Source organism: Pleurodeles waltl, chromosome 4_2 (assembly GCF_031143425.1).
Source record: "Pleurodeles waltl isolate 20211129_DDA chromosome 4_2, aPleWal1.hap1.20221129, whole genome shotgun sequence".
Lineage (NCBI taxonomy): Eukaryota > Metazoa > Chordata > Amphibia > Caudata > Salamandridae > Pleurodeles > Pleurodeles waltl.
In genome coordinates this window covers 836,515,977-836,537,514 of record NC_090443.1, presented here as the reverse complement: position 1 = coordinate 836,537,514, position 21,538 = coordinate 836,515,977, and the positions used below count along the sequence as shown (strand labels likewise).

The 21,538-nt window shown below is 43.3% G+C and overlaps 1 protein-coding gene across 2 annotated transcripts in view; it reads right to left on the bottom strand.

Moving 5' to 3' along the window:
• LOC138293368 (cytochrome P450 2J2-like) overlaps positions 1 to 21,538 on the bottom strand; it is a 271,463-nt gene that overhangs the window by 205,737 nt on the left and 44,188 nt on the right. For both annotated transcript variants that reach the window (XM_069232563.1, XM_069232564.1), the window contains exon 2: positions 3,965 to 4,127. In XM_069232563.1, the coding sequence (XP_069088664.1) occupies positions 3,965 to 4,127 (163 nt within the window). The remainder of the gene's footprint in view (positions 1 to 3,964; positions 4,128 to 21,538) is intronic.

Genomic DNA, 21,538 nt, shown 5'->3' with positions numbered 1-21,538 from the left:
CCACCCAACAGCCATCCACCTCACAACAGCCTCCAGCGCATGCACCTTCAACCAAAGTCACCAAATGAACACCTCCTACAACCACAACCTCATCCTCCACTCCCAAACCCCCTCCAGCTATCCATCCCAGTGTTCCCCAAAAACTTTTCCTGTCCACCCTTGACCTCTTTCCCTCACCTCCCCCACCCCGTCAGTCTCCCAGGGCCCGACTCTTCAGGTCCCAACCTAGCACCTCAGCCACAACATATCCGGCACCAGTGGTGCCAGTAGTCACCGGATTCTGGAGTGCACCAGGCAGCAGGGCAGCCAGTGTGGCACGGAGACACAACACGGACAATCCCCCACCTGTCAAGCATCAAAACTTGGCCAGTGCCAGGTGGAAGAGGGGGAAGACTCCAGCTACCAAAGCCGCTCCCAGGGGTACAGGTGGGAGTGTGGAGTCAGCTGCGACACCTTCCAAGGTGGGGAAAGGGCACAAGAAACTCAGCAAATCTGTGAAGAGGAGCACGGCGGAGAAGACCGCCATCAGCCCCACTGCCCAGGAGGCCACCACCATCAGCCCGCTGCCCAGGAGGCCACCGCCATCAGCCCGCTGCCCAGGAGGCCACCGCCATCAGCCCCGCTGGGCCAGAAAGGACCGCCAACACCAACCCCGCTGGGCCAGAAAGGACCGCCAGCACCAGCCCCGCTGGGCCAGAAGGGACCGCCAGCCCCAGCCCCGCTGGGCCAGAAGGGACCCCCAGCACCAGCCCCGCTGGACCAGAAAGGAACGCTAGCACCAGCCCCGCTGGGTCAGAAAGGACCGCCAGCACCAGCCCTGCTGGGCCAGAAAGGACCGCCAGCACCAGTCCCGCTGGGCCAGAAAGGACCGCCAGCACCAGCCCCGGAAAGGACCGCCAGCACCAGCCCCGCTGGGCCAGAAAGGACCGCCAGCACCAGGCCCGCTGGGCCAGAAGGGACCGCCAGCACCAGCCCCGCTGGGCCAGAAAGGACCGCCAGCAGCTGAGTCGCTGGGCCAGAAAGGACCGCCAGGAGCTGAGTCGCTGCCAAGGACCCTGCCGCCACAAGCACCGCTGAACAGGACACCGCCGCCACAACCACCGCTGAACAGGGCACCGCCGCCATAAGCACCGCTGCCAAGGACACCTCCGCCACACGCACCGCTGGCCCATGGGCGCCAAGGGCACTGACGCTACTGTGCTCGCCACAAGCAGGATGAAGCACTCTGGGCACAAAGCCCCATCCAGAACCAGTGGAGAAAGGCATCCACTACCTCTGTCCTATGCAGGATGAAGCACTCTGGGCACAAAGCCCCCTCCAGAACCAGTTTAGAAAGGCACCCACTACCTCTGTCCTATGCCGGATGAGGCACTCTGGGTACAAAGCCCCCTCCAGAACCAGTGGAGAAAGGCATCCACTACCTCTGTCCTTGGCAGGTTGAAGCACTCTGGGCACAAAGCCCCCTCCAGAACCAGTGGAGAAAGGCATCCACTACCTCTGTCCTATGCAGGATGAAGCTCTCTGGGCACAAAGCCCCCTCCAGAACCAGTGGAGAAAGGCATCCACTACCTCTGTCCTATGCAGGATGAAGCACTCTGGGCACAAAGCCCCCTCCAGAACCAGTGGAGAAAGGCATCCACTACCTCTGTCCTATGCAAGATGAAGCACTCTGGACACAAATCCCCCTCCAGAACCAGTGGAGAAAGGCATCCACTACCTCTGTCCTTGGCAGGATGAAGCACTCTGGGCACAAAGCCCCCTCCAGAACCAGTGGAGACTGTTATCCACTTGAGAGACTGTGGCTTTGCACTCCCCAGGATTGAACAGTGGGCAACCCACCCACTGTAGAGACTTGAGAGACTGTGGCTTTGCACTCCCCAGGATGCAGCAGTGGGCAAACCACCCACTGTAGAGACTTGAGAGACTGTGGCTTTGCACTCCCGAGGATGCAGCAGTGGGCAAACCACCCATTGTAAAGACTTGAGAGACTGTGGCTTTGCACTCCCCAGGATGCAGCATTGGGCAACCCACCCACTGTAGAGACTTGAGAGACTGTGGCTTTGCACTCCCCAGGATTGAACAGTGGGCAAACCACCCACTGTAGAGACTTGAGAGACTGTGGCTTTGCACTCCCCAGGATTGAACAGTGGGCATGGGGCCCCCTCGTGGATTTGGCGTCGTGCACTCAACCGGCTGAAGTGCCCCCCCTTTCTCTTCCCCCTGAGGTGCCTGTTTTATTGCTATCTGATGCCCCTGCAGTGTTCTCTCTGTCATGTTTGGGTTTTGAGTGTGGGCCTCGCCCACGCCATGTGGGCCTAGTGTTCCACGGACTTAATTGGAGCTATACCTGGACTACTATTCTTGGTGTATATATTTGTTGATAGTGTATATATATATTTGAGTACTGGATTTTAATATATTACAATGGTTACACTAATTTCCTTTTGCCTTTGCATTCTTCCAGGGGTTCGGGGGGTGTAACTGTGATGTATCATGCTGTATTAGTGTGTGTGTTGTAGTGGGTGAGGGTGGGGTGTTGCGTGTTGCGTCTGTGTGTCCCTGTTTTTTCCCTCCCCTGTGTCGTAGGTGCAGTACTCACTGTGGTCTTCGCCGCCGGCGTTCATGCTCCTGGTAGAGGGGCAAGAAGATAAGGGCAGGGAAAATTTGAAGCTCGGGTTCCATGGCGTCCTGGTTCCTCGTGGGGTGTGTAGAGGTGAGCGTTTTCCCTTCAAAGTCCTGTTTCCGCCGTGTTTTTGTTTGCGGTGAATCCGCCCCGGAAAAGATGGCAGATTGGTAGGTTGTAATACTGTGGGCAGTACATTGTCCTCCGCCTGTCTGTTGGTGGTGACCGCCATGCTGTTTGTTTGTACCGCTGTGGCGGTCGGAGTGTTAAAGTGGCTGTCTTTGTTGGCGGTTTCTGCCACAGTCGTAATTCATATTTTTTTCCGCAGGCCTGTTGGCGGTCTTACCGCCGCTTTAACACCGTCCGCCAGGGTTGTAATGACCACCTATATTTTCCTTTGATTAGTTTAACTTGAATTTTTTTTTATTTGAGGTGTGTGCGTGTTATTTTATAAGCAGTTACATGAAGGTGAAAAAAAACTATAAAATGCAGAATATTTTCTTCTTTTTAACCATGTCTATAATCCTTTTTCCACTCTCACTGAATCTGCCCCATGCAACTCAGGAGTACAGTTCACACACTCTTTATATGCACTTTAACTGCTGCATGTAAAATAAGGCAGCTTGAACATGTACCTGGCACACATCCAGGCTGTCTTTATTTACAAGTTATTGCAGACTCATTTGCTCCCCCAACCCTTTCCCAGAACACATCCAAAGGCCCCTAAGGGGGCGCACCCCTCAATTTTAAGACTTCTGTTATAAATAGAATGATACAACAAACTGGTTTGTAACATTGGATGAGAGTATACCGAACAAAGCAATATCAATATAAAGTGTAAATATAAGTATGAAAATAACCACTTTAATAAAAAACGTATAGTCAGAAAAACTGTGAGTGTTAATGATAATCTTAGTGTAAATGTCAGTGAGTCTCAAAACCTCTACTGAATCATAATGCATTGCTTTCAAGATAGATTGTTTCTAAGTTTAGTTTAATTAAAGAATATTGGTGATCCACAAATATGCAGAAAATACCACAATGTTCACTGTACTCAAACTCAGACTTGAGATACTCTTGGTGATGATTACGATCAAAGGACCTGATTTAAAGTTTGGTGGATGCGGTTACTCTGTCACAAACGTGGCAGATATCCCATCTGCCATTTTACAATTCCATTACATCCTATGGAGATCATAATACACCGGATGGGATATCTGTCATGTTTGTGATGGAGTAACTTGTCCGCCAAACTCTAAATCAGGCCCAACGTGTATTCATTATAAATTCTTAATAAAAAAAATGACTGGCTAATTGTTAACCATGTAAAACAAAACTTACCATATTCTTTTGACATGTTGTAGAAGATAGGAATATGTGGTCGATCTGCAAAACTGTCACCTTGGTGAACAAAGGCTTCCTTTATCGTCTGTAATCCACTCAACACGACAAATCTTAAACTTCCCATGTCCACACTGAAAATATCTCCATACTTTTCTGAAAGCTGAAAAATATTTTAGTGAGTATGATGGTTTATGAGTAAAGATCAAGTATAAAGGATTGGCACCATTGATGACCTGCTTACATCAAGGGTGGACATTTACACTTTATGGGACACTCCTCAGTTCCTGCTCATATTATAAAGTGGCTAACACAGTCCCTCTTGTGCTAGCTCTGTTTGATATATCTGCTCTCAAATGTAGGCAGTGTGGCAATGACACTAAGGCCCATATTTATACTTTTTTAGTGCAGCACTTGCACCGCTTTTTGATGCAAAAACGGCGCAAACTTACAAAATACAACTGTATTTTGTAAGTTTGCGCTGCTTTTGTGTCACAAAATGACGCAAATGCGGCGCTAAAAAAGTATAAATATTGGCCCAAGTGAGATGGCAGATATTATGATGGTGGTCATACATGCTTTGGAGGAGTGTGCTAGGCTGGAAGCTCCACAGCACTCCCTAAAGACACTGTCTAACGACTGGAGACAGGACGGCACAGGATTTACTGTCTGATGAGGGGTGGCTGACCAAGTAGGCCAGAGAAGGGAGAGCTCAGTACTGTTTGATTTGGTGCAGTTGTATGATATTGGCTGATAAAGGACTGCACAGCTTTGGATACAGTTACTTGTACTTCACAGTGTGGGGCCCTTGGTAAAATGTATCTCTGGTAGAAACACATTTAGCTTAAGTTCCATTTAGCATACAAGAGGCTCCGTATTCAGACCTTGCATTTGTGGCAAACAAAGTTTAGGAAACCTAGGTCATCTGCAGATACAGTTTAGGGTGCATCCCTACAAAATAATACTCAGGTTAATGTAAACAAATCTCAAAAACATGCTGTAATGATACCATATGGCAATCGGGTAGCCAAACCTATGGGAGAAATGTATACAGATTAGCATAAGACAAACAAGTAGCTTGGAGACTGCTGGACAAAACACCAACATGAATTTTCTAGTGCTCCGAGAACAAACAAGTCTATCAAGTGGCAATTAAATTTCAAAGCTCTGTTCTGCCACAGGAATAAGTTAAAAGGTGTTCAGCTGAATCTGAATTGTTAAAACAAGACTCCAAATTCTCTCTCCTAGTAATTTCTCACAAAATATGTCCATTCAGGTGCAGCGTACCTCCTGCAGGGTACTCTTGCTTTCTTTGTTCTCTGGAATAGTGGCCCTTGACTATCACTGTCACTTTGGTCAGACTCTTCAATTTCTTCCATTTTCTTAACCACCGGTCTCCAGTTACAACTCGTTTAGCTACAGCATGAGGTCCTTTGTCAGCATCTGAGTTTCACGCAGTCAACCTTTCTTGTCGCGACTCTTCTGTACCTGCTTCAGCTGTTGACTCACTCAGACCCCCCTTAGACTGTACATGTGCTGTTTCAGTCACTTGCTCATCTCCAGCAGATTGACTAACCTGATCCCTCCGTCTCACTGTAACGGACCCTTCAGGGATAGGCACTGTTTCATCAAGGGGACCGGAAACTATAAGAGTATGTGCTGAATGGATCCAGTTTGGGAGACCTCCACATTTCACAGTTATCGTTTTCACTAGAATAATCCAGTATTAACTTTTACACCGAGGCTCAAAGCATGACTTCCGAACATGCTTTTTCACCATGAGCCAGGTGCCTGGACATAGGTCATGGCACTGGTCCTACTGTGACTGTTCTGTAGCTTCTCCAACCTGATGAGACATAGAATGAACCACATTAGGCTGTCCTTTGCAGTAATCAAGAACAATGTAATCTGTAATGTTCACAAGCACATTTGCAGGCACAGCAAGCAATCTGATGGCTCACACCATAAGGATTTCATGGGATGAGAGGTCTGCCTTCCTGTCTGCAGTACGGAGAAGACTCATCAACAGTAGAGGCAATGCCTCAGGTCATTTCAAATAAAGGAGAAGTGCATACCCTAACTAATCTGGATTTCAAAGAGCCGTTGACTTGCTCAACAAGACCAGAAGCCTCCAGTCTGTAACTGCAATATAGTCTCTGCTCAACTTACAATGCTGCACACAATAACTTCAGGACTTCACTGTTAAAGTGTATCCCTCAGTCCAACTCAAGAGAAGTCAGGAGCCTGAAATTGGGTCTCAGTTCTCTTAACAACAGCTTTGCTACTGTGAGACTATCATTCCTTCTGGTCAGGTAGGCCTCAACCCAATGGGCGAAAATGCATACAATAGCCAAGATGTATATCAGTCCATTGCACACAGGTAGTTTTATGAAATCTAATTGCATCCTGTTGAAAGGTCCCCTTGATCTTCCTATGTGACTCAATGTAACTGCAGTTCATTTTCCTACATTCATCTGTTGACATGCAACACACCTGTGACACAGAAGTTCTGCCATCAATCTAAACCTGGGGTTAAACCATGTCTAGAGGAAAAGATTTACCATGTCATCACTTCCCACATGAGCTGGAACGTGGTAATGCCTTGCCATAGGGGTAACAAACTGTTAGGCATCACAATTCTTCCATCACTTGAAATCCAAACATCATCTTTATCTCGTTTGACACATCCTGCTCTAATCCAACCCTCTTGTTCAGCACCTGGCACTTCTTCTTGTAACCTCTTCACTTCCTCCCATGTATCAGAAACACTTAACAAGAGATTGTAATCTGTCTCATTTGAGCTCTCATTTATGTATTCACCATTTAACACATAAGAATACCGAGCACACTATTGGGCTACCTCATCCACATAATTATTGTGAGTGGTGACATAGTCAGTGTCTTTGTGGTGGGCAGAACACTTGGCAACCACAATCTGAGCAGGCAACTGTAATGCATTCATTAAATAATATACTTTCTCTCTGTTTCTAATTGGAGAGCCAGAAGAGGTCATGATACCTCTCTGGGACCATAACTGTCCAAAGTCATGAACACCACCAAATCCATATTGACTATTTTTGTAAGTGGTCACCTTCAGCTGTTCCGAAACACAGCATGCTCTTGTAAAGGCAACTAGTTCAGCCACATGTGCAGAAAAGTCTCCTTGAAGCCAGGTTGACTTCAATCATATCTGAGACAGTACAGATGGCATAGGTAACTCTCAGATTTCCCTCATGGTCTCTTAGACAAGAGCCATCAATAAACATCACATAATCAGGTTCAGCAAGTGGTGTCTCTCGCGTATGTCAGGTCATGGTTTGGTGCATAATTCAGTGCTCAATTTCATCTTTATCATTATCATTCACAGGCAATGGAAGTAATGTAGCATGGTTAATTGTGTTGCACCTTCTGAGATTAACATTTGGGGCAGCCCAGATGGTCTGCTCATATCTTGTTAACCTGCTACTGTTTAAGTACTGGGTTTTCATGTATATTAACACGATCGGGCACAAAAACATTCACGGTATGACCCATAAGAATGCTTTATCACTGTTCTAGGCTGAGACTTATGGCTGCAACCGACTTAAGACAGCCAGGTAATGCCGAAGACACTGGGTCGAGTGTGGCTGAAAAATATGTGACAGGTATGTGTGTGATTCCATGCATCTGAGATAGCACTGAGAGAGCACATCCTTCCCTCTCACTGCAGTACAAAGTAAAACATTTGGTGTAATAAGGCATTCCCAGAGCAGAGGCATGGTATAGATTTTCTCTCAGCTCTGTGAAGGCAGGCATGCAGTTGTCACCCAATGGTACCAAAACAGACACATCCTTGTGTGTCAGCCTCTGTAAAGACTTGGCCAGAAGGCAAAAGTTTGTAATCGACTGCAGACAGTAGCCGACCATTCCCCAAAACAACCTGACTTCTTTCTTTGTTGTTGGGGGATTCATTTTCAGAATTGCTGAGGTTCTCTCTTGTGACGTCTTCCTTGCACCTTTCTCAATGTGATGTTCGAGGTACAGAACTTCCTTCTTACAGTACTGCAATCTAGATGGGAATATGTTATGTCCATTCTCAGCTAAGTGGTTCAACAGGGCAATCGTGTCAAATTTGCAAGCTTCCTGTATATTTGACTCCACCAGAAGGTCATCAATATACCGAATCAAGAATGAATGAAAGGGCATTTTTAAGGACTCCAGATTCTTCTTCAGAAGCTGGTGGAAGATTGATGGACTCTCCGTATACCCTTGTGGGACTCTGCACCATGTCAAAACACAACTGGCAAACCAAAACACAAAGCGAAACCGGTTCTCTTCATGCAGCGGTATTAAGAAAAATGTCTCACACAGGCCAAACACAGTGAACCACTCAGCCTCACATGGAATCTGAAACAAAATCACTTCTGGATTTGGAACCACAGGACAACAAGGAACCACTATCTTGTTTATTTTTCTAAGATCCTGGACAATGCAGTATTTTCCAGGGCTTCTGCAGTCTCATAATGAGAAAGCTACATGGACTCCCCATTATCTCCTTTAATATCCCTTGCTCAATCATGGAATTAGTCACTGGGATAATTCCTGCAATTGTTTCAGGGGTCAAATTGTATTGAAGCGTTCTTGGATACTCAGCATTTGGCTTCACTCTTATCAGTACAGGTTCAACACCTTTAATGAGTCCTATATTTTTCCAGAAAGGTCCCAGACTTCAGGTAACACTGTCTCTTTCAGCTCATTGGGCAAATCTCCAGCATAGGATAAAAAGTGACACTTGGGTTTTGAATCGCAATTTCAAATTCCATATCATTATCATAAATCTGTATGTCTATGCCTCTTGGAGTGCAAAAGATAGAACAATTTAATTTACATAATAGAGCATGTCCAAGCAGACTCACAGGACTCAATTCACAGACTATAAATTGGTGGTTATCCTCAAAGGATCTTATTTTTACGGGTACAGCTTCTGTTACTGGGCTTGTCAACTGTTTGTTTGTAACACCCACAACTTGAATTGTTCTTACTGAGAGGGGTAGGTTAGTAGCCTCAGCTGTTCTCACAGTAGAGCTGGTAGCACTAGTCTCAACCAAAAATGACACAGAGTGTCCATTCACATTATCAACATATGGACCACTCTAGTCTACCTCTAAGGAAGCATCAAGCATGCATTCCTCCTCCTCTCTTGGGCACTGTCATTGGGAACAGTCTGAGAGGTGCTCATCATCCATAGGGATCCTGGGTACTGATTTACAAAAGGATTGGTATTCGCATTTGCAACCCGATTTGAATTTTGTCAAGGAACATTTGATCTGGGCTGTGGCATTGGGGCTTGCAGAACGGGCATCTGTTGTCTCTGGGGAACATTATAATTCTGCATTCTCAAACGCTGTATCTGCTGGGTCTGAATCTAATTATTCCCTAGCATCTGCACGAAGCCACTATTCTGCATCTGATTATTATTCGGATTCAAAGGACATTCCCTCTTCCAATGGCCCAATTTGCTGCACACGTGAACTGCAGTAGTGTTCTGCAAAGTCATCACATCCACACCTGTACTCTGATTTATTGGAACACCTCGTCCTCTACCCTGCAGTTGAAAACCATTACCGCCTTCCATCACCTGAGCTCCCTGTTATACACTCCCTGCATACCACCAGTGTTCCCTACAAACTGTGAATTCAAACTGCTCTGTGCAGCCTTCATCTGCATTATCATAAGCTACTCCTTCGTGTTTTTCTGCTTCGATTCCAATTCATTAATTCAATACTTTGAGTATCGCAGGATTTCGTCAATTGGTTTGTTCTGCCACTAAATGAAATGCTGCTGAATCACGTTGTTTATCTCTGGCTTCAATCCCTACAAAAACCTGAACACAAAATGACCCATATATTTTGCCTCAATAGTCTCTGTACTACTGAAATGATTGAAAGCCTGCAGAAATTTGTCAAAATAGGAATGAATTACTGCTTAAATTCTTGAGTTGTTCTGTGAATTTTCAGCCAATCAATATCCTTAAGGGACACCTGTGTTTTCAAACATGCAATCACCTTATGATACTTTGTCATCACAATTGGAGACAGACCCTTTGTCAACGGATCTCTCATTGGTACTTTCTCAGGCCAATCAACTGACAATTTACATTCAGCCCACAAAACACTTGGATCAACAATGTCAAATAATGTATTCAGATCTTTCCACAAAACCTTTGAAAGCTTCAATAATCTCTCAACTTGTCGGTACCATTCCACAGGCTTCTTCTTCAGTTTTGGGAAATCATTTATGAATGACAGAATGTCACCTCCACTCCAGGGTACGTGAACAAATCCTCCACCTGGAACTTCTCTCACAGGAAGCATGTGTACATCTTCCTAACTCTCTTCTCCTCCAGCCGGAGGCAGATATATTCTCACTTTCTTTTGGTCCTTTACCCATCATTGTTCCCCTCTGTCTAGTTCAATCCACTTTCAAATGCAGCTAATTAATTCCCTAATCTGTAATTTCAGTCCTTTGGTTCTCATGATTGTTATGGCTTGATCAGTGAAATCTAAGCGGTAACTCTTCTACAGTGCTTAACACTTTTCTAAATCAATCTCGTACTACTGAGCGAAATCAGATAATTTCTTATAAACTTGTGCTGCACGCCTTGTAACGTATAAAGGCCCTCATTCCGAGCCTGGCGGGCGGCGGAGGCCGCCCGCCAGGCTTCCCCCCTCCGAAATACCGCTCCGCGGTCGTAAGACCGCGGAGGGTATTCCGAGTTTTCCCCTGGGCTGGCGGGCGGTCTTCACAAGACCGCCCGCCAGCCCAGGGGAAAACTCCCTTCCCACGATGACGCCGGCTCGTAATAGAGCCGGCGGAGTGGGAAGGTGCGACGGGTGCAGTTGCACCCGTCGCGTATTTCAGTGTCTGCTTTGCAGACACTGAAATACTTTTAGGGGCCCTCTTACGGGGGCCCCTGCCGTGCCCATGCCATAGGCATGGGCACGGCAGGGGCCCCCAGGGGCCCCGCGACTCCCCCTCCCGCCATCCGGTTCCCGGCGGGAGAACCGCCAGGAACTGGATGGCGGGAGGGGGAGTCGGAATCCCCATGCCGGCGCAGCATGCTGCGCCGGCTTGGAGGATTCCTTTGGGGCAGCGGGAAACCGGCGGGAGACCGCCGGTTTCCCTTCTCTGACCGCGGCTGAGCCGCCGCGGTCAGAATGTCCCGCGGGGCACCGCCGGCCTGTCGGCGGTGCCACCGCGTCCCACGGCCCTGGCGGACTTGTTCCGCCAGGGTCGTAATGACCCCCAAAGTGTCTAACTGTATTAAATGAAGCATTCCTAATATCATCTCATTAATTTCCACGCTCAATCTGGATACGTCTAGTGTTTTCTCTCTCTCCAGAATATGTGATGTTCTTCACTAATTGTTGACATTCCTGCTTCATTGGTAGATTCTAAAATCTTAAACCAATTATCTAATTCTTGAGCACTGAAGCCTTTTATTTCTGCACGGTTATTAAGTATTATCTCTCCTCTAGAAGAGTTTGAGTTGTCATCCTCTGGAGTATTAGCAACTGACATGTCTTAGTCTAACAAATCCATGAGTAATCTCCTGTTAGGGATACTACCACCAACATTCAGGGTAGCATTAGCTTGGGCAGGTCAATGTAGGTGATCCTTCAGGAACCCTCAACCTGGGAGAAACTCCTATTCTGCTTGTAGTCAGGTTTGCATTAAAAATGCATATAGGGTTATCTGTCTCTGTACTCCAGGAAGTCTTCTAATAGTTGTGTCAATTGGAGCATTCTGATTAACTGGGGTATTACTTCCCATCGGGACAGCTGGAACAGCTAAAGCTTGTGTGTTGTTTCTTGTCGCCGCTGGACCATACAGTGGAACACCTGGGCCTACTGTCAGTGCATCTGGTCAAAACATTTGAATTCTGAGGAATAGGCATCCCTACATTCTGACAACACTAATTAAGATTCAGTTCTATTGGTGCAGTAGATATATCGAAAGTTTCATTGCTTCTTGTCACTAGTACTTCCTTTGTTTGGACAGTGTTATATGGAGGTGAACGACAAAGCAGTAATTAATTTATAAATTAATCGTCTGCATCAGTCTCTCAATTTTCACCCATATTCTCACTATCACACTTTGTTTCCTTCTTTTTCTTTTTCTCTAGGTTTTCCCTCATCTTCCTTTGCTAAATATAATTTAGTCCTTTCTCTTATGTCAGATCGCCAAACCTTCTGCTGATCATCCCATCTAGCATCTGCACAAGTTCTCAATGCTTTCCTTATTCTTCTTTGTACCTCTCTTTCTGTTTCTGATGAGCTATGTGTTCCCAAGTATTTAGTGTACAAGTCAGGGGGAGGTTTAAAGTGCGTCTCAAATTTTCAATAATTCTCAAATTGTGTGTTCCAGGATGTGGAAATGCTAATGCACCCTTTCTCACTGATCTTATGCCATTCTTCAAGCCACAAACATGCATGAAGACCTATGTTTGGCAATACATAATGGCCTGGTGTACATTCGGATAGGGTCTCCACTCCCTCTTTAACTGGAATAAATGCATCACCTTTCATAATACTTTCCTATGCCTTAAAGAATTTCATTTTTCAATCAAATTTATCACAATTAACTTTTCGTTTATGAATCAAGAAGTAATTCTGCACCCATAGTCCTCTACTCGACGTTTACAAACAGTACCAGTGTGACACTCTGTGACGTAGTCTACCAATACCAGTGTGGCGTCACACCCTCAGACCTGTAGCAGCGCGTCACAATGTGAAATCAATCTCACTCCTTGCAGCAGCTTCACCCTCCTTTACAATTTCTCTCACAAATACCCTCTCATTCAAACCTAAAGGCAAGCATTTTCAAAAACGACAACAACCTTGTCTGTTTCGCTAAAGGTTCGGGGCAATCAAGCACTTCGGAAACAGTACGGAGATACACTTTCAGGCCTAATAGCACATTCACTCACTTTTGTATGACATATGACCAGCAAATGTCACTCAGATTGATCCAGTTCCTCTTTGCGTGCTCAAGATTCACTTATACTAACCTCTCACGATCACACAAAAAAAATTCCCTTACAGATGGTACTGTCGACGATGTCTCACGACAAGAACGCCACAGACAAGTACAACAACTCCAAGTGTCTTCTACACCAGGATCTTAGGCCTCGTCTGACCCATTGATCATCTCAATCTCTTAGCAGTAAGCACCACTTTCCCCTAACAAAGTCAAAATCTTGACAAAGCGTAACCCTATTAATATTCATAAATCTGCTCCATTGGAATGATGCTGGAACTCTATTAATCCTCTGACTGATCAATGGGTTTAGACTTTTGGGCAAGGTCTGGGCAATTTTGTCAAGAAACACCCTAAATTCACTATCTCTATCTTCCTGAGGACTAAACCATAACTCAGCAACCAGCTTTGATGGAGCATTTACCTGGTATGCTCTAAAAGAGGCTGACAACATTTGTGTCCCTACATTGGGTTGAAAGACATGGAAGTAGTCAACAATCCACCATCATAATTTAGACATCTTCAGTATGTAGCTATCACAATGTGGCTACACACTGAAGACCCAAGTCGGAAATCAAGTTAAAGGGTTTCATTACAAATGAATACTCCAGTTAATGTTAAACAAATCTCAAAAACATGCTATAAAGATACAGAATGGCCATCAGTTAGCTGAACCTATAAAAGAAATGCATACGGATTAGCATAAAACAAACAAGTAGCTTCGAGACTGCCATACAAAAAATCAACAGAATTATTTGGTGCTCCGAGAACAAGCACTGGTTCAATCCGTCACACATTAGTGCAACCATAAGACATCTAACTAAATTAGCCAAGGGCAGTCAGAAACCTTCTAAAACTCTAAAGGAAAGGGGCATGTCCCAGTCTACTGGACACAAGGTAAAAGGGTAAAAAGCAAATACAAGATGAAAATAATATTGAACAAGGCCATCAGGGGCAAACAGAGAATAACTAATGATGGTAAAAAGCAAGCAAAAAGTAAAGATATCAGCATATCAGAAGTTCAGCCAAGGGTCTTCTTACACAGTCAAGTGTATGCTGAAGCCACACTCAGCAAGCATGGGAAACAGGAAAGTCAGAGGTCTGTACCTCTCAAATCCAAAGGGAATCACTTCTGTCCTACAATCAATCATTGAAAGTCTTAAAGTCCCAGATTACACATTGGTACTGCCTCCATTGATCAAGCTGAAACCAGTTTCATCTTCTCACATTTCACGGGGTAATATGCAACATGTCCATACTTTCCCAAGACGATCCTGGGAAGGTTACTGTCCTTGGTCTCCTGTGTGATGACTGGAACATCATGAATAGAGGCAGTCAAGTCTTGTTTCAGTCTCTCCGTGCACCTTTCCAAGGTTGCTTTCTCAAGTTCTCCATGAATAAGACAATAGCACATCTATTTACAAACTAACTTTTTCTCAGTGCAGCTGCCTGCAATGAAATGACACGTTAGCAGAAAACGAAAAACAGTTCCTCACGCTGTAAGGCTTTAGGCCTAGTAAGTCAAGACATAATATATCAAAGACATATTCAATTCATGTTACAGTGTAAAGTTAGCTTCTTCAATATATGATTATAGGTTGTATCTTCTCATTTCCAAATTCATGTTACAGTTAATGTAAAATGAAATAAATTGTTAGCACGTCATCAAGTATAATGGGGGACTACATTTTTCTCAGCATTAATCAACTATATTTAGTGTACATGAAAAAATAAACTGTTATCATATTAAGGGTAAACATTCTTGGGTAGCTTGAGGATGGTATCAGAACCACTATAAATGATTACACTTAAATTAATAAGGTTATACCACATGATATTTGTCACCTACTACTACAGTGCATACACTCCATTATACATGTCAAGTGCACCACTTTACATTTTAGTATTCAGTTAGTTCATATAATGCGTTTAATATATGGTCACATATAGGTCAACCTTGTGACACCAGGAGTGGTAGCAATGTATGCTATTCAAAAGGCTAGCTGCCATAACAAACTTGAAAAGACCAACTACAAAATGGTAAAGGGACTGAACATCTGCAGTCCTCACCAATATTATCTCCACTAATAATTGTTTTTCAAGATCTGTAAGAACATATTGAATTACACTGAAACTGGGCAGCACAAGTGAGATTGAAAGTATCCATTTGGATGTGTAAACATTGCTGTAAAGTTCCACCTGTAATGCAGGGGTGTGGAATTTATTAAAATATCTACTTGTCCATGGGACAGGTTGCTTCTTAAATCTACTTGTCCTGTAAAAAAAATCTACTTGTCCCTTTGGTACAAGGTAGTGTGGCGACAAATTAGAGCAGCAAATGCATAATGTAAGAGCTCAGATAATAGCCTCTCTGATTATGCCAGGTCTACTACTATAGTATGCTTGCATACTTGCAATTTCAATCCCTGCTATAGCAATTTCCTTATTGTGCCACCATTGCGCAGATCTACATACTGGGTCTGGAGGAAGCAGTAAGCAGTAGTTCCAGGGCTGGAATGGCTTTGAGTCTGCAAACCTACTAACTTGCATGTTTTAAGGATTTCCACCAGCTCTCCTCTAATCTTTTCCCATAATGAGAAAGGTTGGAAATTTACTCCTGACAGTGGCAGAAGTAGAAGTTCTTCATGAGCAAATCTACACATGCATATTTGCTTGTGCTAAAATACAGTTCAGAAATAGTTTCTGGAATTTAAGTTCTTGTGAATTCATGAAACCCACTAATGCAGAGGCATATACCATGGGTGCACTTTTGTGACTTTCTTTAAGAATTGGGTCCCTAATTAGGTCTGGCGTTATAAACTTCTATTTCTCTCTCTATCGGCTGGCTTTACTGCGAGTGATCTCATTCTGCTCTTCTATAAGGAGCATATTGGAGCACAAAGTAGTTTTGTTCAGTGCCAGGAACTATTGTGGCAATCAGTGGCGTAACGAAATTGGAGGGGGCTCCCCTGCAAAGAACATGGAGGCCCTCCCACCTCCAGACTCACTCAGGGAAAGTGCTGTGCTAAGGGGCATGCGGGCCTTTGTTACACCACTGGTGGCAATGTGTGCTTTTTGAGACCAAATAAATTGTTTTTCTTTTTGCCAGTGTTTGTTACAGTGGTGAGAGCCTGGCAGCTCCCACAAAAATAAAGCGTTACGAAAGCTATGTCATAACAAGACATGCATTGATGAAATCAAGAGAGACAAAAAAATGTCAGATCAGTTGGCTTTGCCAGTGCTTGTTTATTTTCATGCTTCCCATAATCGTGTTGAAAATAGTTACATTGATTTTCCATTACAATTATTTTTGGGAAATACTAGCATGCATCAACACATTTTACTAAATGACGCTTCAAAGAAATAGCACCTAAAATGTAATGGTAGTGAAACTTTTTTCCCTACTTGCATTTTTTTCTGAACATTTTATTTTGAAAGCAAAGAATCACTCTTGCTTACAAGCTTCTGCAAACATTTGCATCTAATCAGAGAGCATTTTGGGAGCATGATACTTAGCCTCATATCATTAAACTTTTCAAAGGTGTGTACACTTTTTTTTTTTTAACTGGAACCACTGTCAGTAGCGCAGTGTGACCTTGAAACGTTTATTTACAGAGCTCACACTAATAATGAAGGCTTCTCATTAATGAAACATAAATACAAGTTCAAACTGCATTAACTTGTGGGCACATGTATTACCTTAACTGCAGACAGTCCCCTTCTCTGTAAACTGGCAGCCAAAGTGTTTGTGCTGCTGTAGGTTGGGCCTACTTGTCCCATAAAAACGTGTCACCCTTGACCCCAAACAATATGTGTCAGGCAATAGGAATTCCACATCTCTGCAGTGATTTGAAATTGGATATACCTATACTTCTTCCTGTGATTTTTTTCACATCAGACTCTGATAGTAGTAGATACTCAACATGCGCTCAAATCTTGCAGAAAACAATAACCCATTTACACACAAGTGCACATACTACTCTCCAATAAAAATACTCATCTCATTAGGAACCTTCCTATTGGCATATGGAACTCAGCTATAACACTAGAGAACAGATTATGTGAGCTACACTGAATGACCTTATTAATAGACAATGTGATTGCAAGTCTACAATTAAGTGTTATTTCCTGCAACTATGAGCAATAATAGCTGTTAACTGCCTGAGCCACATGATAATGTTTTGAGTCTGTGCTAGCCCATCTCTTTCCCTATCTAAGGGAAAACAGAAAAATAACTGGCATGATAATTTTTCTACTGTTATTCAGTATTTCCCTAGAACTGACTTGAAGCAAGATCAGTTTCTGATGAAAGAGTTGTTGCTGCGGTGATCAGAAGAGCAATCTGCCCCATGGTAAGCTGAGTTCTCTACTATGGGTGAGGGTAGGAGCTCCTCATAGCCTTATTTCCCTTACCTGCAGGTCAATAATAGCTGTTAGTTACTCTCTTCTCAATATGGGCCTGAACCTCTGGCTTTAAACGATATTTTTAGGGAAAGGAAGGATTAGGAACAAAGGGGAACTAGGTCAGCTTTTGATGAAAGAGCTGCTGCTATAGCGTTCAGAGAAGCAGTAGCACATTGAACGAGGTGCAAGTTGTAGGTGGGGTGCTTCCCTCTGGAACAAGGCACACAGGAGGAAATGGGAGCTGGAAGCTACAGGATATTCCCTTTGAAGGTTTGCGGCTATTGCTCACAAAAGGAGCATTCTGATTGGCTGGCCAGATCCAGTAGTTATTCTCCAAGTTCTAACAGCTACTAAATAATACACATCTCTTTATTTACAAAATCCCAGAAAAACTAATCCAGCCCTTTGTTGGACAATTCTGCTGGTAAGGTACCCTTCCTGTTAGTGCAATGTAACCCTTCAGCACAAACACTCACTTCATCATTACTTCTTTTCTTGGCCACAGCTTACCGGAATCGACCATGTGAACTATCAACAGAAAATCTAATTTCACACAAACAAAAATCACAACATTGAACAATAACATCTTCTCTATCAGATGAGGAACATGCCAAAATACTAACATGCAGTGCATCATTCAAACCTAAACCCTCATTCTTATTTTGACTACACTTTTTCACCAACCTGATGAGGCCACAATTGAGACGCCACCATGAACCATTATTAAGCCAACTATTTTCCCATCTAAATTACTTTGAACAATTTGGAAAACTTCAACAAGCCTTTTTCAACCAACTAATGTTCTTTAAAGTTCACAAAATCACTGACCTCAATTACTTCCTTTACCACTTTAGAGTTAGAATCATAAACATCAAATTTGCCATCATCTGAGCATATATTTATTCACAAGGCATGCTTTCTGATTTATTGTTAAACTCAAAATGGATTAATCTTTGACAATGGTTTGTGACCTTGCAAAAGCTCAGAACGTGGGAACTTAGTAGTGCTGTGAGGTATACAATGATGTAACCACTTTTTAAAAAACAATTTGTTCCTTCATATGCAAATTAGCAGCCAAAGGTAATTTTACACGTTCCGCTACCACACTATTGAACCTTTCAAACAAATCATTCATACTGGGAAAATTCAGTGCTTTTTTATGCACGGTATCATTTCTGTTGACAAACTGCTTCACTTTTAACAACGTGAAATACACAATGTTGTTGGTTGTTATAGATTTAAGTCCAACACAAAATCCGTAGTGGAATAATACACTCACTTAACTTCTGCCTACATTGAAAAATATTTAATATGCATAACTAAATGCTATTTATCTCCTCCATCATTACCATCATATTGGCCAAAAAATTCAAAGTTAAATCCTGTCATGGCTTGCCGGGTATTTTATTTGAATTGAAGGTCTACACAGTCTGTATGGCTTATCAGCATTTAAATATTCATTGCAATTTTTAACATGCACCCCGAATGACCGCAATAAACTGCCTCCAAAATCTTCTCAGACTCTTCTTTTACATGCAGTTTCACCAAAATGCCCCAAATCAGCTGTCTTACTTATGACATCTCTAAGTAATACAGGTAACAAATAATTATCCCTTTTCATAACCACATTACCTGCCACGTCCAAGACATTCCTACATTTTCAGAAAACCTCTGATTCAGAAAATATTTATTTTGCTTTCCACCATCTGTCTTTGACAAATATGATCTTTCTCCAACACACAGTTATTCCTCCACCAAAGCCTCTTTAATGATCACCTGATTCATAACTAGACACTATTCTACAAATTTCAGTAGTTTTCCATCCTGTATTTTCATAGGCAAATCGAACAAGTGATCAGGCACTACATTATCTCTGTATGTAAGTAACCGAAAAGAAAATATGGTTACAATTTAGGTTAGAAGCACACTAATTTTGCTGATGTGTTTCCAGTGCTATTATTCACTAAAGAAGTAAATAGCTTATGACACACTTTTATCTCAAATGATCTGTTTCATATAATAAACAGGAAAAAAAAGAAAAGGAAAATCCATGTAGTAGAACATGCGCTATACATACATGGGATACATTCAATCTCTGGAGCTAGGGATGGAAAAACGTAGACCAATATACATATCCTCATCGGGAATAGTGTAGCATACCATACAGATCCTATGAGGCGAAAATCTAGTATGAACAACCAAGAGTGGTCAGAGTGCCAAAGGTGGGACACCCCATTTAGTCAGGGACAAATTGTGTTAAAGTAGACTGTATATCATACATCTCATGTGTGTACCGCACTAAATATCCTTTGCTGGGAAGGGTAAGAGAGGTAGGGAGACAGAAGGGAACCCAGTGAGAACAATGTCTGTGATGAAAGGTAGTTAATTGTCTTAGATGTCAGTCGCTGCTTGTAGCTAAGATGAAGAGATGTTGATGTTGCGTTTCGCAAATCTATCCAGAGTTCGTTATGCTTCCTGCAAGATCGTGGGGTTGGTCGGAGACTCCTCCTGGGAGCTATGGGCCCCTCTAAGGTAAGAGATCCAAGCCCAATATGTGTGATGGGATATGTTGTTGAACAGCTTCCATTCTGTGAGTATGACTTTAACTTGAATGGTGAGTAACAGGTTCAGCAGTGCCATATCATTGGGTTCAAGGTGTAGAGCATCAAGAGGTGCGCCCAGGAGCCTAGAACAATCTTTGGAAAGTTTAGTGGAATTGGTGTTTCAAATATCTCTGCTAGTTGGTCTTTAATCAATGCCCAGAGTAAACCAAAGTGGAGGTAGCCAAAGAACATATATTCTGGTGCCCCAGAGGTCAAGTTACAGTTGCAGCATTTGTTGCTATTGCATAACCAGGTACTTGTCCGATGAAAGTTCCTAATGAAAAATTTTGATTGTGGAAGTGAGGGAGCAATTTTGTTGTGCAATGATGTATTACATACTTGTAACCAATTTTTGTCTGAGAGGTAATCAATGTGTCGGGGGTCTAGGTGCTTGGTCCATTTTGTACATACTTGTGGCTTTAGAGGTGGAGGGGGCCTGGACAGGGCTAAATATTTGTTGAGAATGTGTGAGCTTATACCTATATTGTAATAATGGGGGTGGAATTAAAGAGCTCACATAATAAGCATTCAATCTCTACCCAGCGGGGGTGATTAATTGTATCTGGCAGCAGCCAGCAAAATCCTTGTGATGCCAAAAAGGCTGACTGATAAAGATTCAAATTTGGCAGTTTTCAGTCCCCATCTGCAAAATTTTGTTGAAAAGATTTGTGATTCTTGCTCTTTTGCCGTTCCAGAGAAAGTCTGGCATTAGTTTGTCGATCGAGTTTAAGAAAGTGGATGAAAGTTTAAGGGGAAGCATGAAAGTGATGAAGTTTACTACTGGGGTAATCATCATTTTAAGGGTTTAAAGTCTGCCCCACCAAGATGTATTTAGGGGACCAGGAGGTGGGAAGGTCTTTGACTTTAGATATGGTGTGGGCTTCATTGTGCTGTAATGATGCAGATAGAAAGCTGGTAAACCAGACACCCAGATATTTGATCAATTTGGGTTGCACTTGAGTCCCGAAACTCCTAAGTGTTTGGGTAAGCAATATGGGTTGAGAGGAAGTATTTCAGTTTTGTCTTTGCTTAAGGAATATGCAGATACCCAGGAGAAATCATGGATTATGTGAGTTATCACTGGGATGGCCTTCCCAACATCGTCGGAAAATAGGAGAAATATCGTCTGCATATGCAGCAGTTTTGTATGACATAGTGGCAAAATAAAACCCTTTAATTTCTGGGGAAACATTGATTATTTGTAGAAGTGGATCAATGGACCTTGGTGGAGGTCAAAGGGAGTAAAAAGGGCGCCGTTGAGTCCAATTTTCGCTTTTGGGTTGGTATACAATGCCATGGACATTTTAATGAATTGTTTCCCAAGGCTATGTGTCTCGTGAACTGACTGCAGAAATGACCACAAGACCTTATTAAATGCCTTTTCGGTGCCAAGGGTGATGGCGCAGCTGGTAGTATGGAGCAATGGGTCTTTTCTACTCTGTGACAGAATTGTGAATAAATTTAGGGATGTATGGTTCCAGTCTTTTGGCTAAGATTTTTGCTAATATTCTGGCTTACATGTTGTGGAGGTATATTGGGCGCTAGTGTT